This window comes from Panthera leo, chromosome B3 (assembly GCF_018350215.1).
Source record: "Panthera leo isolate Ple1 chromosome B3, P.leo_Ple1_pat1.1, whole genome shotgun sequence".
Lineage (NCBI taxonomy): Eukaryota > Metazoa > Chordata > Mammalia > Carnivora > Felidae > Panthera > Panthera leo.
The window spans coordinates 119,762,909-119,782,087 of record NC_056684.1 but is presented as its reverse complement, the minus strand read 5'-3'; the positions used below and the strand labels follow the sequence as shown (position 1 = coordinate 119,782,087).

The 19,179-nt window shown below is 49.5% G+C and overlaps 1 protein-coding gene across 2 annotated transcripts in view; it reads right to left on the bottom strand.

Annotated features, from left to right (window-relative positions):
* The window catches only part of JDP2 (Jun dimerization protein 2), a 41,827-nt gene that overhangs the window by 14,206 nt on the left and 8,442 nt on the right, over positions 1-19,179 (bottom strand). For both annotated transcript variants that reach the window (XM_042943833.1, XM_042943834.1), the window contains exon 2: positions 17,290-17,513. In XM_042943833.1, coding sequence (XP_042799767.1) covers positions 17,290-17,513 — 224 coding nt within the window. The remainder of the gene's footprint in view (positions 1-17,289; positions 17,514-19,179) is intronic.

Below are 19,179 nucleotides of genomic sequence, written 5' to 3'. Positions count from 1 at the left end.
TGCGATGCTTGCAGATGGGCAGAAGAAACCAAAGACGGTGCGGCGGGAAGGAAACAAACCCTCAGCTACGGAGGGGAGTCAGAGAGACAAAAAGAAGGAATGGCAGACAGAGAGAAAAGCAGGGCCTGGGCCAGGGTGCCGCCAGTGAGGTGCCCAGGACACGCACCTAAGGAGACACTCACTCCAGAGCTCACGCAGGGGCAGGGTCGGCACCCAAGACCGACTGCCTCCTTAAATGCTGTGCGCTGGGCGTCTGGCTCACCTCACCCTGGTCCAGGCCCTGAAAAACAGAGGGAGCTCCAGGCTGAGAAGGTGAAGCGGAGACAGAGAAGAAAGAGAGAGCAGAGAGAGACAAAGATGGGTGGAGAGAGACAGAGAGGCGGCGCCATTAGAAAGAGAAACACCCAGAGGCATGAACAGAGGTCAGTGGTTAAGACAGGCCAAGTGAACAGACTGAAAGCACACACCGGGAAGAAACTATCTCAATCCTCCTGATTCCACCACTGGAGGGGCCTAGGATTCCTGCGCCTTGAGTCTGTGATGCATACCCCTGAGTCTATCCTGAAAAATTCTTCCTCTGGCCTGGAGGGAGTTTGAGAAGGTTTCTGCCTCTTGCAACTGAAAGATGCCCGTGTCTCACAAAGAGCTTGAGCAAACAGAGGTGGTTCGTCTTGGTACGTATCCAGTCCTCTGGACTAGGGGTCTCAGGTTAAATGGCTTCAGTGAGCCGAGGACAGTCCTATTACCCTCCCCACTTTACACATGACAAAACTAAAGATATCAAGGCTGCGCAGAAGGTCAGTGGCAGCTTGAAATCCGGGCCTTTTGGCCCCAGGGCCCAAGAGCCTCCTGCTCTTTGAAGGGCTGCTGGTCTATGTGTGCCCACACACATATGGTAATACGCCCCCTGTCCTTTCAGCTCTGGCCTGGTGATGGGATTGTGAGTAGCAACAGAAGCTTCTGACTCTGACGACAATGACCGTGTTGTTTTTCCCTATTCGGGTCTTTTAAAATAAAAACAATTTATTGCCCAAGTAACACTGAATGTGTAACATTAAAGCTGACTGGTTTACGGGGGCCGGTGGGGGGGGGGGGTTGCGCCTGGGTGGCTCGGTCGGTTAAGCATCTGACTCTTGGTTTTGGCTCAGGTCATGATCTCACGGTTTGTGGGATCGAGCCCCGCATCAGACTCTGCACTGACAGTGCAGAGCCTGCTTGGGATTCTCTCTCTCCCTCTCTCTCTGCCCCTCCCCTGATCACGTGTATGTACTCTCTCTCTCTCTCTCTCTCTCTCTCTCAAAAATAAATAAACGCTTAAAAAAAAAAGCTGACTGGTTTATGGGAGGGGCTTCCTCCACACCTCTCCTGCAGGCAGCGTGGCTTTCACATGGTGGCAACCTCCTCCCAGATTTGATTTTGAATTCTGATATTTCACAAGCATTTCCAACAAGATATCTTGTGGGACCCACAAAGAGATAAGATGAGAAAGACTAATGATACTTGTTAACCTGAGGCACTGAAACTACGGACACTCTTACATGGACAAAGCAATATAAAGGCAAGAGCAATAAAGCTGGTGACAGGCAGAAGTTGGGGGAGGGAACCCAGGACAAACCCCCAGCACTCACCAGAGCAGAGAAGGTCTGAAAGGCTTTATCTTGCACTAAGGACGCAAGCAGGGACGCAGAGAACCAGGCTCAGCTGAGACACGTGGCATCAGGGTCGTCAGCACGCACTTTGGGGTCTAAGAGGCCTATGTGGTCTGAGAGGAGCACCGACTGTGTGCTCCTGGGCAAGTCCCTTGGCCTCTCTGAGCCTCTGCTCCCCACCTGTGTGGGGAAGGCACCGAGCCCTGCCGCACAAGGCTATAACAGGACTAAGTGCCAATCTCGAGCCTGGGACATAGGAAGCGTGCTGTAAGTGCCAGATCCTGGGCCTGCCTTCCCAGGTGAGGCAGAAAGCAAGCTTGGGGCACGCCCAGCCTCCCCCAAGGGCAGAATCTGGCACAGGAGACCTGGGCCGGAGGGCAGGCTGGGGGTGCCTCAAGGCACACGAGTTGTCAATGAGCAGGCCCGGAGCAACAGCGGCCTGGCAGCCTCAAAATCTAGCCCTGGCCAGGCCCACCAGGGTCCCCACCCCGCCCCCCCCTCCCCAGGAGCCACACTGCACGGAGGAGCCACATTTCAACACCAGGGACCCATGAGCACCCTGGGAAGTAAACACCCAAATACCAAACATACCAGACATTCCCCCACATAAACACGGCTGCGCTGAGCCCCGGGGCTGCGGTTCCACACCACTCCCCTGTCCAGCCACGCATCAGCAAAGTAGGGCAGTCCAGGGGCAAGACGTCCACAAGCCAGCCGGGCCAGGCCTACAACCCCAAGGGGAAGAAGGAGGAAACCCCAGGGGCCTCTGTCCAACACCCCTCCTGCCCCCATGCACCCTGCAGGGGCCAGGCCTTCCCCATCAGCATCTCCCTAGGGCTGAGCTGTTGGCAGCCGTTCCCCCTCTAGCCCTGTCTTCTCCGGCAAGCCCCCCCTCTCTAAACAACCATGGCCTGGACCTCAGCTGTGAAATACTTGGGCAGTTTCAGTGAGCAGTGGGCAGAGCTGTAAGACAAAATTCAAGCCAAATGGTCAGTCTAAGGCTCGAGTTGCAAACTCAAGTCACTTCCTGGGGCCAAGCAAGTAACGTTAGCAAGGGAAGGGGGCTGGATGGGGCTGTGGCCTGCAGAAGGGACCCCCCAGCCGGCCTCACTTGAGCGGCACAGACTCAGCATTGCCAAATCTTCCAAGTTTTCAAGCCTAACTGAACATACGGGGTTTTAAGTAAAATCTCCCAATTTTTAACATTGGCAACAAATTCCACCTTGGAAAGGACACTTCGTGGGCCACACATCTGTGGGCTGCACCAGCCCATGGGCGGCTGATTTATGACCCCAGCAAGTGACAGACCCTGGCAGGGTTGATCATCAGACACCTAGTTCTAGTCACCTAGATGCCCTATTCTGTGACCGTGGGCCAATCAATTCATCTCTCCCATCTTGTGGCTCATCTTTGATAAACACAATAGCTCCTACTTCTCACTAACCTTCAAACGCCCTTGCAAGGTGGGCTTCATTTTACAGTTGAGGAAACAAGGTGACGTGTCTGCCAGAAGTCGCCAGGCCAAGAACAGACAGGGGTTCAACTCCATTACATCATGCTGCCTTCCAACAGTGGGCTGGACTAAACTCTCCCCCAAGTTCTGTCTAGCTCTGACATCCCTGGGTTTCTTTTCACCCAACCTTCTAAGAGCAATGTTGGCTTGATTGAGGGGAGAGGGAGGGGGTTGTGGGGAGGACATCTTTTCCCTTTTAAGGAGTTTCAGAAATAGTCGGTTCACAGACTCTTAGAGCCAGAAAGGAGAAGCCCCTAGGCCAACTCTTGGATTTTACACATGAGGAAACTGAGTCCTGGGAAGGAAGTGGATTGCTCCCAGGCTCACACTTGAAGGCAGGGCCTGGGTCACTGCTGAGTCAGCCTCCCTGGGCCTTTGGGCTCCACCTGACTTCCTCTTTCTGGAGTTTTCTATGCTCTGGATGAACAGCACTAACCTCGTCTGTCCCCCTCCTACTTCTCTGACCTCTCCTTTTCTGTCTCTTGCCCAGGACCCTCTTCCTGTCCCTTTCAGGCCAATGTCTCCTGGGGTCCTATCCTTGACCTGCTGCTTTTCTCGCTCTATGTGTACTGCCTATGGTTTATCATTTTCCTCTACCTATGTGGTTTCAACTACCTTTATATATGAAAGCCAAACAGTTCTTTATGATCAGGACAAAACATCTAGCTGCCAGCTGGATGTTCAGTCTGGATGTCCCTCAGCCCTTCAAAGTCTTTATCCTCAACTGGCTACTTCCTGTCTCTTCTCCACCCCAGGCTGGCACCACCCGTTCACTGGACTTAGACACGCAGCCCTCTTCCAACCTGTCCTTCTCTTTATCTCTTATTTTGACTCTTCAGGCCATCCAGTTCTACATCCTAAATCCTCCTGATATCTGCTCCCCACTCGCCATCCCCATTCCAGGCTTCTTTCTACCTCCTGACCCTACATGACCATTCTCTATCTCAGCCATCGAAGGGATCTTTCTAAAACACAAATCTGATCCAGTTACTTACTCCTCATTACCTTCAGGAGAGAGCTCAAGCTCCTTCATGTGTCACGCGAGGGTGCCTGTGACTTGGCCCCATGTGTTGTGGTCTTTGCTCCCGTCCATCCAACCCTACACTCCATGTTCCTGCAACCCTGAGCCTCTCATATCCCACACTTACTTGGCCACATGCCTTTGCCCCTGCTGTTTCCTTGGCTTGCTCTCACCCTCTGCATTCAGCTCAAGCATCACCACCTACAGGAAGGCCTCCGTGGTTCTCATCGCTTCCAGGCTGGGGAGGTGTCCCTTTGCTCTGGGCTCCCATAGAACTCTGAGCTTATCATGGCCCCCACTGTGCTGTATTGCTGTATTCTGTCCTCAGTTTCTGCCCCCTCCACTAAACTGGGAGTTCCATGAGAGCAGAAATCTGTGTCTTGTTGATTTTTTTAATTGTTTTTAATGTTTATTTATTTTTGAGAGAGAGAGAGAGACCACAAGGGCAGAGAGAGAGGGAGACACAGAATCCAAAGCAGGCTTCAGGTTCCATGCTGTCAGCCCAGAGCCTGATGCGGGCTCAAACTCACGAACCGTGAGATCATGACCTGAGCTGAAGTCGGACACTTAACCAACTGAGCCACCCGGGCACCCCTGTGTCTTGGCAATTTTGTGTGTGTTCTGTACCTTGCCGAGTTTGCAGCCACCCGGAGTGCTCAATAAATGTGTGCTAAAGGGAGGCCTGATCCACAGAGCTGGTGACCTGGGCAAGACTCCTGACTCCCAGCCTGGTGTGGAGGACCAGGACTTCACTCCAGATGCCCCCCAAGGCCAGGGTATGATCAAACACATTCCCCTATGAACAAACCCACATAGTGGAAGCCGTGCTCACTCAAAGCATCACACCAGCCCAGCCAACCAACGGGTGAAGGCTCTGAACAACAGCTGCCAGAGGCAATGGCTTCACCTGCCAAGATGATTCACTCAGCTCTGGTGACTGGGGGCACAGGTGGGTGGGCAATTGCTCAGTGCACTCAGCATCTACTGGAAATGGTGGGGAGTGGTAGGGCTGTAAGCCAAGCCCCATCCTGAGGTTCCAGAACTGAGAAGACGTAGAGATCCCAGCACCTTGCGGCATCCACAGGCCAGGAAGCTCAAGTTCAGAGAAGAGGAGTAAGTCGGCCTTGGTCCCTGGTCAGATGGTGGCAGGACCAATCCGAATACCACTGCTTCCTGGAACACCTTCTAGAAGCAGGGGACATGTTCTTTATGAACTGAAAGCTTGATGCAGTTGCCATTGTCGGGCATCAGAACCTCCCGGGGTGGGGGGGGGGGCGGTGGGGAGGGCGGGTGGAGGGGGGGTGGGGAGGGCGGGAATCTATCTGAACCAACTTCTCTGTCTCCACACATCTCAGCAAGACAAAGCATTCCTCTGACCTTGGCCCTCCCAGCCCCCCTGTCCTCAGTAAGAACCTTTTCCTGCGTTAAGAGAACCCATAAAACAATAGGCTGCTGAGGCATAGGGCTGGTTTATATGAGCAGAATAGGGAAGGGCCATTCTCTCAGAAAGCAGTGGAGAACAGCCGTTTCCACTGCTAAGAAAAGACAGCATTGTGTTTGGAACAAAGCCTGAAAAAGCCGGCTGGGCAGGGTGACACCCATTTCTGTACGGTCCTGCTAAGGAAGGAGTGAACACTGTTACTGCGAAAGCGAGGCCAGGAGACGTAGGAAAAATCACCTTGGCCAGGACGGAAAGTCTAACATTGAAGAGAAAAGGGCTGATGATTGCCGGGAAATCCTTTTGCTGGAGAAGAGCTATTTGAAGAATGATGGCTTTTGTTGAAATATGTCTATTTCAGGCCTGTTTCATATTTATGGTTTGGTGAGGTTTAGTTTCCCACTAGGCAATCAGTCAATTTTCTTGCCCAATTGACATTTGATTCAAAAGATGAGAAAGGGAGAGGAATAGTGGCCCCCACAAGGCTCTCCCCACCTCTGAAAGACTGGGAAGAAGAAGAAGATATCTGGGAAGGGAAATCAATTTTCTCAAAAAGAGTTAATAATTCTTTAACAATAGCAGTGTAATATGCCTTGATTACACTGGGGCAAAAGAAAAAAAAAATCAAAACAAAACAAAACACCAAAAGACAGAGACAAGAGATCCTGCAAAATGACTATCTACAATTAAATGAAAATGCAGTTGTTGCAAAGAATATTCATGAACAGGGCTGTTCTAAAAGTCCCGAGTTGGCCAAAGCAGAAGAACATTTCAAGTGCCATCATCCTATTAAAGCCTTGAAAGTCATTTGTCTTTCATCATGAAGGTGAAAAACAAGGTCTTTGGCTTAATTATTCTCCACCAGTGCAGTTCAGTTTAATCTGTATGCCGGGTGTGCAGCTAAAACACAGATTTCAGCCAATTTCTTTCAGGCATAAGGCACAGATAACAGACAAATCGCTGAGCAGAACGGCGACCTCTATTTCGTGGGTACTGAACTCCCACTAATAAAAATCCCACCCAGGTGACACGGCCAGATGAATTCACAGCCAGGGATACCTGGCCTGGAGGACGGAAGGGTTTCACCATGAGTGATTTATGTAATGAAATGGAAGCAATAAAATTTGAGAGATGGGGAAGGGAAGGCTTCGCAACTCCCAGGCAGGTGGAGGTGTGGGTGGGGGTGGGGTGGAGGTGGAGAGCTCCCCCCCACCCAAGTTCTCAGACCAGGGCGGCTGAGAACTCCAGCCAGCTACGGTGATGAATAGCTTATCTGATTCTCCCTTCAAAAACTATAAAGGAACCGGCCTATTGACAAGCTCCGCAGCTTAATTAATTGGGAAGTCCCTTAGGGTGTGAATGCTGGCAGCCGGGAGGATCTCAATACCTGGAAATAACTGGTTTGGAAATGTTTGCTGACTCAGATTGCAACCTTGCCTTACACAGAGTCAAGTACCACACACATTACTTAATAGCTGATGGCATGCAACTCCCTCCAGAAAGTTTGAGATAGGTTTGGGAAAAAACGTGGTTTTAGACCCCTCATAGGTATTCTCAGAGAGAATCATTGCCAGTCAGGGCTGGAAGGGACTTTGCAGATCATCCAGACTTGCACAGAGCATCGGAATACCCTGGAGGGATTGTTACATCCCAGATTTCTGGACTCCGCCCTCTAGAGCATCCGCTTCAGTAGTCTCAGGGTGACACCCAAGACCTTGCACTTCTAAGGTGCTCCCAGATGCTGCTGCCACTGCTCTGCAGACCCCGCTTTGGTATACACCAAAGTAAACCAGTGGATTTCAGATCGGTTTCAGCAGCAGGAGTCTATTGTTCAAATGATACCACAATATACTAAACAGATAAAGGTGGTACGTTATTAAGGGGCTCCCATGGTATCACAGCCTTATTAGAGCCATAGGTGTGCTGTGATTGGTTTAAACCTTTAACTCAGAGGTTATAGAGAACAGTTTCTGACAGCCTCAGGATCCAAATTATTCCCATCTCGTGTTTTCCTCATACACAGTAGTTACAAATGGTGTGTGTGTGTGTGTGTGTGTGTGTGTGTGTGTGTGTGAATATGTACATATGTCTATAACATTTTATCAGCTTGTCCTGCACTCTCAGGATGTCTATCAGTTAAAGAAAAGTAGCAGAAAAGGCTTTGTTCTGAAGTCTACCCAAAATAGATTGACCTGGCCATAGGCATCACCCTGGAAGTGCTCCCCAAGGTGTTATATTTGATAACTAATAGGTAGGAGCATGTGTGTGGATCTTGCTTTAAAAAAAAAAAAAACAGAATAAAATTATACTTGAAACATGACTTAGCCTCTCTGAGCCTCAGTTGTCTCACAACTAGTAGCATTCATAACACCTACCTGTATGGTTATTAAACAGATCAAGAGATAATGTCTACAAACACAGTTTGCAAACTATAAAGTGCATTGCTCGCATAAGTCTTCTATCCTGAACCCAGATGTCCTCAGTCCTTCAAAGACCTGGGCCAGTTTAGACGGTACCAAAGGTTTCAACCAATGGCTAAAAGCTAGAAACACCTGCTGGCCCCACCCAGACCAGCTGAATCAGAATCTCTGGGCTGCACATCAATATTTTTTTAAACACTCTCCAGAGGACTCTAATGAGTAGCCAGGATTACTCCATATTTCCTCCTGAGTTCCATACAAAACCCTGCCAGATTGCTCTCATTGCTTCTGGATGGCCACTAGCAATAAAAAGGAAAGAAGAGAAAATGTCCCTAACCAGATCCTGACTTTTTCATTACCTCTGGCTTAAAAGGGGGTTTTAATCACTATAGCTACTAATTCTGGAGCCCTGATACATGCCGGGTGACTTACATGATTATGCCTTTGAATCCTCTCCACACTTATGTGATGTAGATATTATTCTTCCCCGTTTTAAAAACAGCTTTATTGAGATAAAATTCACACATACCAGACAATTCGCCCTCTTAAAGTACACAACTCAGTGGCTTTTAGTATATTCACAAAGTTGTGCGACTATCACCACAATAAATTTTAGAGCATTTTCACTACCTCCAAAAGAAAGCCCACGCCCCTTAGTGGACCCCTCCACCTCTCCCATCTGCCCTAGCCCCTGTCACCAGGGAAGTGGTTCTCCTTCCTGTCTCTATGAATTTGCCTTTTCTAGACATTTCATATCAATGGAATCCTGCAGTATGTCCTCCTTTGTAAATGGCTTCTTCCATGAAACATGTTTTCAAGGTTCATCCATGTTGTAGCCAAGTATCAGCATTTCGTTCCTTTTTATGGCTAAATAATATTCCACTGTATACATATATCATATTTCATTTACCCATTCATCAATCGATAGACATTTGGGTTGTTTCCACTTTTGAGATGTTATGAATAATACTGCTGTGAGCATTCGTGTACAAGTTTTTGCATGGACATGTGCTTCTTTCTATTGGGTATATATCTGGGAGTGGAATTAGCCTTTGGAGGACTGTTTCTAAACTGGTTGCACTATTTTAGATTTCCACCAGGAGTGTATGAGGATTACAACTTCCCCACATTGTCACCAATATTTATTATTTTTCTTTTCTATAACAGTCATCCTAGTGGGTATCTCAGTGGTTTTGATTTGCGTTTCTTTGATGGCTACTGATGCTGAGCATCTTTCCATATGCTTTTTAGCCATTCATAGATCTTCTCTGGAGAAATGTGCATTGCCCATTTTTATTATTGACTTGTAATAGCTCTTTACATATTCTATGAGTCCCTTATCAGATCTATAATGTGCAAAAATTTGCTGTCATTCTATGGGCTGTATTTTGACTTTGTGTCCTTTGAAGCACAAAAGTTTTTAATTTTGATGATGTCAAATTTATCTACTTTTTATTTTGTGGCTTGTGGTTTTAGTGTCCTATCTAAGAAATCATTGCTCATGAAGATTATCAGCTGCTTTCTTCTAAGAGTTTTATAATATTAGCTCTTATATTAAGTTTTGGATCCATTTTGAGTTAATTTTTGTATATGGTGTGAGATAGGGGGTCTGTCTCCCTCATTTTCACAAGGGAGGAAACAGAAGCTTAAATGTCTAGTAAACTCTTCAGAGCCAAAGTGTTCCAATGCAGCACTCCTGCTTTGCCACATGCTTCCAAAGAGCCCGAGTTTTTTATTGGCTGGGGGAGGGACAGGAAGGAGGCCATGGAAGTAAACTCTGCAGGAGCTTCCCACCCAGAACATGCACAGGCACTGTGCTTAGCAAAGGGGAACCCTGCAGCCACAGCCATGGAGCAAAGCACAACGGGCCCCAGCCTCAAGGGGTCGCTAAACCCAGACGAGGCCTGCAACTTGACTCCCAGCACCTCTACAGCCAGCCAGAATCTGCCTGTAAGCCCCAGGTCTCAGAGCTCCAACATCAGGTCAAGTTGTCTTCTGCCTTGGGGCACAGAAAGGAGAGAGGCTTGGCTGGTGCCAGAGTGGCTCAGCCAGCAGAGCTCACCAGTGAGATGACCCAGTTTCCCAACTCTGAGTCCATGCCGGTGACCTGGGGACACCAAAGGGAGATGGCCAGCATTGACAGAAGAGGCCACTTTGTATGGCTGCTAAAAAACTGATGGTTCACAGGAATCTAGCAATGACCTTAACACCACAGGAAACAAGATAAGGGGTCACACAAAGCAGCTTAGGGGAAAACAGAGGGTTGAAGGGCAATGGTAACTAAAATTTGGCTGCACGAACAACCAGAAACAGGTCTGCTGGCTTCCCTGAAACCCAGATCAAAGGCACAACACACTGGAAAGGCCAATGCTGTCAGAATTTGCAGTGTGATTCACAACACACAAACTCAGCCCCTAGAAAAGGCAATTTACCATCATATCATGCTGGAGTCAAGGTCATCTTTTTACACAGTGCTTCACTTAATCTTCATGATGCAACTCGATGAGTGTCAGTTTCCTCCTTTGATAGATGAGGAAACTGACGCTCAGAAAGATAGCTGACTTACTTGTCCAAGGTCATGGTGGGAGTGAGCGAAGAAGAACCCAGATTTTGAACCCAGGAGCTTGAACCCCAGTCCAGAGCTCTTCCCAGGCCCCAGACATGCCCCCTCTGGTTAGGATGCTAGGTTGATGCCCTGCACCCCTGACACCTGGGGTCTCTAGACATTCAGGCCACCCACCACCTCCACGGGCAAAATACCCTCAAGGGAATGAAAGCCCAAGGAACGGTGTTGGAATCAACTGTAAAAACTAACTTCAATAACTGTCACGTTGGAAAAGTGAACCACATTCATGTCTCACATTTGTTGTGTATCTCACTGAGTGCCAGGCATTATGCAAGACCTTTTACCTGCATTAGTTCATTTAACCATCCCATCAGCACTAAGAGGTACGAATATTATCCCCATCTTAAGACAGAGAATCTAAGAAGGCAGCACAGGACTCCCTGAACTTTGTAGAGGTGTCTGATTTCCAAGAACACACAGATCCAGCCATGTCCCCACCACCATGTCTCTAAGGGGCCCTGTCCTCGAACGACAGTGGATGTGACCAGCCTATGATGTTAAATAAGAGTGTCACAAGGCTTGTGAAGGCTTGGGGGTACCACATCAAGTAAGACTCAGTAACACGGGGGCCAAGGTTAAATACACCTAGAGCTGCCTTTAGGGATCACTCACTCTCCCTCAAATTAAACTATTAAAGGAAATTTAAAAAAGCTAACAGCTTTTGAAAATGCACTAAGAAAGTGACGGCACTAAAGTGGAAACTCAGTCTTTCAAAGATGAGCTGGGAGATTCTGTTCCAAGAAGGGACAGATTGGTTCTCTCTGCCAAACAAGTATGAGACAGAAAAAGTGTCTGAGTCAGGGGGAAGAAGGCCAATGCTATTTCAAAGAGTCACAAATTAAAAACCAATTATGCAAAGCTTGCTAAAAAATGTCAGTGGGCTGCCTTTATGTTTTAAATCACTAAAAACACAAGCATGCTTACGCCAACATTTACCCAGCACATCAGATGATTTGGGGCAACTTTGTATGCTCAGGCTAAACATGGGCGAACGTTTTGGTGAACAAACTCTGGGGCGACCACCCGTGGCTGAGAATGAGCACATCTTCCAGGACCACCCTACAGTCCACGGACGCCAATTCACAGTTCATCAAAGGAAGGGGCTCCTGGGTGGCTCAGTCGGTTGAGCGTCCGACTTCAGCTCAGGTCATGATCTCACGGTCTGTGGGTTCGAGCCCCGCGTCGGGCTCTGTGCTGACAGCTCAGAGCCTGGAGACTGCTTCGATCCTGTGTCTCTCTCTCTCTCTCTGCCCCTCCCCTGCTCTCACTTTGTCTCACTCTGTCTCTCAACAATAAATAAATGTAAAAAAAAAAAAAATTTTAACACAGTTCATCAAAGGTGAAAAACCCTAAATGTTCTTTAGGGCCCCCGGAGAAGCTGGAAAATGACCAGTGTGAAAGTCACAAATGCCTAAGCCTCTCCTGCTCTGAAGATGACAAGGACACAGACCCAGTCAGCATGGAATCTGTGCTGGAAAGGCAGTCTGTGACGGGATGTGCACACTGATTCCTCCAGGTGAAGCCCTCGGAATTCTCCCTGAAGAGGATTGGCAGAGCTTGAGGAGAGGTATTAAACAGTGAAAATCAGGTTCCCAAATGCAGCCCAGGAATCTCTGAGCCTATGAAATATACAGATTCCCTGGACTCCGCCCTCATAGTTTCTGAGTGCATGGGCCCCGGGGGTGGGGTCTAGAAATCTGTATTTATAAAAAGTTTTCCAAGCGGTTTTGATGATTAACCAAGTTTGGGGAATAGTTGGTTTGATGTTCATTGTGTTTTTTTCTTTTCTGCCTGAAGTTGCTTGAGTTCAGAAATAGAAAAACAAATGGACGACACTCAGAGATAAGAATTAGGAGATGCAGAAATCAAGGGACAGAAAGTTTAAGTGACTTGCAAAGTTGGCATAGCTGATTAGTGTTTAAACCAACAAGCATGTATCAAACATACAGTCTGGGGCACCTGGGTGGCTCCGTCGGTTAAGCGTCTGACTTCGGCTCAGGTCATGATCTCACGGTTTGTGAGTTTGAGCCCCACATCGGGCTCTGTGCTGACAGCTCAGAGCCTGGAGCCTGCTTTGGACTCTGTGTCTCCCTCTCTCTGTGCCCCTCCCCCACTTGCTCTCTCTCTCTCTCTCTCTCAAAAATAGTGAATAAACATTAAAAAAATTTAAAAAAACATACAATCTGTGCAAGGCATACTGCACAGTCTGGTGGAAATAAAAGGAAACATAAGATGTCATCTCTGTCTTTGGGACCTAAACACAAGACACGCACGCAAAAGCAGGCTGTGTGTGAGGCAACAGGGAGTGGTGGGGACTGCAGCAAGCTAAAGGCTATGTGCAAATACAGTGAGCACTTGCTACTCAGCTCCAGCTTCTCGGTGCACATAAGGGTGTGGGCCTAGAGTGGCCAGATATTCTGGTTTTTTTAAAGGAGCCAGAAAGTCCACATTTCCTGGCTTTTAAATATAGCAACTCATTCAATTCAAAAAAAGAAAAAAAAGCCAGAAAGAAAACCGCACTGTTAGGGGCCAAACGAGATTCATCTGTAGGCTGACTCCTGCCCATGGAATGACACTTTGCAGACTCTTTCCTAAAAGGTTATCCAATCCAACCTCCCTTGAACTTGAGTCCTCTCTAGAGCCCTGCAGAGTGGCAAAGAGGGTAAGGGATCCCATCTAGCAGGTGGTTAAGTGAGTGCTTGGTGTGTGTGTGTGTGTGTGTGTGTGTGTGCACGAGTGCGTGCACAAGGGTGGGGTTTCTGGCCTCCCTGCCTTCCCTACTAAAAATGCATTCCAGGTGCAGAGGCAGGGTGTGGCCACAGAAGCGCACTCAGAGATGCCCTGGGACGGGCCAAGATCTTCAGGCCAGTAGGGTCTGGTGGGTTGAAGAGTTTGGCTGGGAGGGGCTACAGAACGGAAAGTAAAAGAAGGAAAACTCTGGAGAAAGCTAGAGAGCACACTGTCTTGAAAAGGAACATAGGAAAGGAAAGGCGAGAAGAAGCATCGGTTCTAAACATCCCATAACCCGGAAGGCGACATCCCCAGATCCCCCAGCCAGACAGCAGAATGAGCCCTCTGGCCACTCTCCATCTGCTTGCTCCGCTGAGTTTCTCTTCACAATACTCACCACTACCTGACCTTTTGTATTATATATGACTTTGCTTATGTGCATTTCCGGATGCCCCCCACTATGCTATACAGCTCCAAGAGAAGGGGGCTTTGTTTATGGTTCAGTTCCTAGTGCCCGGCACATAGTAGTTGCTTAGCAAATATCTGCTCAACAAATGGACTTCAGCCAAGCCCTTGGCACCGAAACAGTTTAAGTGTCAACCACATAATAATAACAACCTCGGCACAAAGCACTTTATCATTTACAAAACCTGTCCTTTAACTTAATTCCTCCAATTTCCTTTTACCAAACTGCTTCGTGTGTTTGGCCGTGGCCAAGAGAACGCGGCCTCTGCAAGGTGGATTGCCTGAGAGCCAGCTCGGACAGAACCACCTGCACAGAGCGGCTAGGCCAGCCCTCTCCCCCCCAGGGCCTGGGAGACGATGCGGCTGCAGAAGTGCGGGGCTCAGCAATAATTGGGCCATGTCATCAAATGATCGAGTGTTCCGGGGCCAGGTTCATCCGGCCTCCCCAGCCCGACAGAGTGCTGATTAGAAGTGTGTAAGGAAGAGAGCTGGTGGGGGGGCAACATAGCTCTGGCTCTAAAGTCAGACTGCTGGGGCTGATTTCCCAGCTGCATGCATGACCTTGGACCTCACTGAGTCTCGCCAACCTCATCCATATTTCGGGCATAAACCGCAAAAGTAACAGTAATTACTTCAAAGGGTTCTTGTGCAGGTTCAATGAGATACTTCGCAAAAAGCGCTCAGAACTGTACCTGGTGCGCGTCTCAGTGCAACCGGGTCAGGGTCCTGTCAGCAGCAGTGTCACTACCACGTAACCATGTGACCCTGAATGACTTGACCTCCCCCCACCCCCACCTCCCGCACCTCAAATTCCTCTTCTTTAACCCCGTGGTCGGGATCGGGTAAGGAGGAATAAACAAGATCGTGTATGTTCAGCACTTAGCACAGGGCCCGGTGCATCTTAAATGCTTTAATGGTGAGCTAGTATCTTATTATTAGCCAAGAAACTTCTACCAGTCTAAAATGCCAGTGTGAGAATCCACCAAAGACAGTTTGCCATATGCAAATAAATCTGCGGGACCAAAGGTTCTCCAGCTGCGACTTTCTCTCCCCACCTGCTTTGTTCTCTAGTTGCTCTAAGAATGGCCCTCCCCCAACCTTCGGTCTGACCTAGGAAGCGTTTGGAGGTCAGTTCCCAGTGCAGGGCTGACCTCGCTCCGCGCCAGCTCAGTCTGCTCTGTTCCATCTGCCTCTTCGCCCCCACGATGCTGCAGTCTGACAGCGGGGGAGGGGACATGCAAATACGCCCTAAAAACGGCTTGTTATTTTCACGGCCTGGGTGGTGCGCGTTTGTGGATGCCTGTGATGCCTGTGAAGACCGCACGTCACTGTCAGGTACGGGGCATATGCCACCAATCTGGGGGAGGCTGTGAAATGTAAAAATACCCAACCCAAATAAAGCCCTTTTCCAAAGGAAAAGGAAAAGTTCCTCCAGCGCCCTTTGCAGAAAGGGAAGGGCGGTAACTGGGCCTTGGGGCAAATCCCCGCTGGGCCAGCCCCTGAACCAAGCCACCTGGCTCTTCATTGGTCCCCCAGCCTCAGCACCCCAGTGAAACGGCTCAGCTGCTGGTTTTAAATGGCACTTATACTGTGGAACGACCCAGAAACGGATGCTTTCAAGTTATGAGCCTGGGAAAGTGAATAGCAAAAGACCAAAGACAAGGGCCCCCCCATAAAGAAAACAGAACCTAAATAAGCCAGGAAGTGCTATTAACAGCACTGCTGATTTACAAAATCGACTCAGAAGAATATAATTACCGTCAACTTTCATCTGGTACTTAACAGTCTTTAATGGGCACCTACAATGCACCAAATGCAGGTGTCTCCGGTGCAAATGTCTACAGCAGGGGGGGCAAGCAGTTAAGGTAAATGAAGGCAGCTGGTGGTAACAAAAGCAAAACCAACAGTGTAAACAAAATCAAGAACAATAGGGAGGTGTGGGGGTCTGTGGCAAACGGAGGGGAGGAGAGGGGAGGAGAGGGAAGGAGAGGGGAGGAGAGGGGAGGAGAGGGGAGGAGAGGGGAGGGAAGGGGAGGGGAGGGGAGGGGTGAGGCAGGGCTTTCCATTCCATGTAGCTGTTGCCATGCCAGAACGGGGTACAGTGTGACCAGATCTCCCAATTTTTTAATCAAAGATTAAAATCCAAATTTTCAAGTGAAATGTTGGTTCAAGTTTCTTTTAAAACACTGCACGGGCCAAATAAAACACCTCCAAGAGCCAGATACAGCCCGCAAATGGCCAGTTTGCCCCTGCTGACCAAGCCCCCAGCAGCCCCTCTTTGCAATTTTTATGGTACTCGTGGGGATGGTGGGGGGAGCAGAGCAGTAGCTGTATAAGAAACCCAAGGCAGTACCCGGACACCTTTCCCCACTCAAGAATCCCCCTCTCCGGAAAGGCCAGCCCTCAGCTCCAGGCTACAGGATGGAACCACATCCAGGGGCCCCTCTGCTTACGAATGAGCACCTATGCTTAGCAGCTTCCGTGCCCGCCCCACCCTGCCCCTACCCCCTCTCCACCTCCCGCCACCAGCTCTTTCTCGCTTCCAGGTTGGCAGCCATTCTGTCCAATTTCTCTGCAGAAATGGCACAGGCTGGGGACCTTACTGGGGCAGGTCTTTGGACAAACTGCCAGCCCTGGGGAAGTGGCTGGGGGCGTGCACAGCACTGATGCTCACCCACGCTGGGGACTTCTGCTTCTCACCAGTCCCCAGGGAAATGCTGCTCTTCTGCAAGGAAAGGCTCATGGGAGCTGCAGCCTCAAGGGACCTGGGGAGGGAGTGCTTCACACGCGGGTCCTCTGCAAACACCATTTAGGGCGCATGATGCTGAGTGACCGAGGCCATGCCCATCTCTGGCAGCTGCTTTGGGAAGGGCCGCCACACCACCCTTCCCCAAGTGCCTATGTTCAACTCCAGCCTAGGGCCAAGAGGAGTAGAAACAACGATGTGACCGACAACAATAATTTTTAAAGCTAATCCACGATTGGCATTCTCGTGTATCCTTTTCAAAGCATGTGCATGTTTCCACGATCTCCCCTGACCCTCCCAACATCCCAGAGAGATTGCCAATATATTATTATTTATTATTGTTATTATCAATCGCCCTTCCTTTGCCCCTGCAACAAACAGACGCAGGTTCGGCATCCTGCCCTGGCCCAGAGCTTCCCAAATTTTAACATGTCCGTGAATCCTCCGGGGCGGGGGCAGGAAGCTTGTTAAAACACAGATTCTGATGTAGCAGTTCTGGAGTGGGGCCTGAGATGCTGCATCTCTAACAAGCTTCAGGGGGACATAGGACATACTGGTCCTCAGAGCCCACACCGAACAGCAATGCTTCGGTCACTCAGCGAATGTTGGGGCTAGACCTGGGGCTCTGGCCCAGGCACCCTACCCTTGGATTCTGCCTGGGGGATTACAAGGCTCGCTCACCTCACTTTTCACGGGTTGGGGCCTCTTGCCCAGTTTCACCTCCAGAAAGTGCAAAGGGGTGATCATGGCCCCAATGTTGCGGATGTCGGCGTACTTCAGCTCCTCCGCTGTCAGGGCCGAGCTGGGGAGTCCGGTCAGGGGGCCGAGCCCTGGCAGAGAGCCCGCAGTCACGGAAGGGTCTGGAATCTGCCCAGGCATCATAGCAGGAGGAGCGGCAGCCCAGCCTGGAGTGGGTTCGAGAAGATCAGGACACGTGCTGTCAGCCAGGTGAGAGGTCCCATGAGGGGCTTAAGCCCCCATGCCTTGCCAGGCCCTCTTCCTTTCTTTCACTAATGTTCTTCTAAACCCCTTCCCCACCCAGTCATTCCTCCTGCCCTTAAGTTCATTCTGTCACAGAGGGAAACGCTGATCAGTTAACTCCCAGCAACATTATTTTTGGCACTGAAGGCAATGCTTAACCCAGGCATAGGTCACACTGATTCAGTATGTGCTATGTGCTCGGCAATGCGGTAATCCCATGAGACACAGTCAGACCCATTACGCAGAGGCAGAAGCCAAGGCTGAGAAAGATAACTTGCTCAAGACCGTACACAGTTAAAACTGGGGTAGCTGGGATTTAAACCGCAGCATGCTGCCTCCAAGGAAAATGGATTATAACGGTGAGATTTCAAGCACCTTCGCACCTGTTTGAGAGGGAGCTATTTTTGGTCTGGCACGGTGCCTCCCCTCAAATCACACATCCCATTCTGCATACTTGTTAAGACACCCTGAATATGAAATGAAGCAAATCAGAGCTAAAGGTAAGTGTGTGTGTGAGTGTGTGCATGTGGCATCTATGAGGAAGATACTGAGGCAAAGAGATGAAATTCATTAGCGTGTGTTTTCCCAGTGGCACCCGGGACCAGAAAAGTCCTCCCCGGTCTCTTCGTTCTCAAAGCAAACACATATTGTGGCTCTGCCAGGCCCAGAAGGTGTGCAAGGGAAGAAAGATTCGGGCATGAAAGAAAGACATAACTTAGGTCAATACCAAGGGAATTCTTATTTCTTCCTTCTCTCTGCTGGGAGAAGGTTGCGAGTAAGAAACAGTCACTTCAGGGTGTGGATGGCAGTGAAGAAAGCATGTCTGCCAAGAAAGTCAGACTCATCTGGTCCCCCATAGGGCTCGTATCCATCCATCCATCCATCCATCCATCCACCCATCCATCCATCCACCCATCCAATTGTTGACCACCTAGGAGCCAGGAAGCACTGAGAATATGCAGATCAAATGTGCACAGCCTTATAAATCACAAATCTGCTCCTAGATTCCAGGAAGAACCTCTCCCCCTTCCCAACCTCTGCATAGGGCTGTAAAATCAAAACCCCGACTGTCCTGGAAATCCTGGGGGAGATTTGACCTATCTTTCCATCTCCATCAGTCTCTTCCCATGAAGAAGGAGGTATTTCTCGAGACAGGGGAGATGTGACATCCACTGCATGCACTTCTCTGTTGGCCACAATTCTCACGTGGCCACGCTGCCTTGGGCTCTCTGCCTCCCGCAAGAGTGGCCCTCGGGGACAACCCACGATCCCTTGTTCCCGTTCAGGTTGCTGGGTCTAAACTGTGGGAGAGGGGCTCACCAGGGAGCCCCTTCTGGCCACAAGTGCACCCCACATTCTCCATCTCTGTTTTGCTTTCAAGGTGAAATTTGGTTCCCTATCCAACCCCGTGTCTCTTTCTCAATAGGTTCTGCACTCTGAAGGGGAAAAGCATGTGAGGGATTTGTACCCTCTAACCACAAAGGCTTTCACTGGACATCACTTTCTTTAAAGTGGACAGGGGACCTACCATTTTGCCCTCAGCACACCAGCCACATCTGCCTATAAGGCCGATTGTACAGAGTTCCCTGC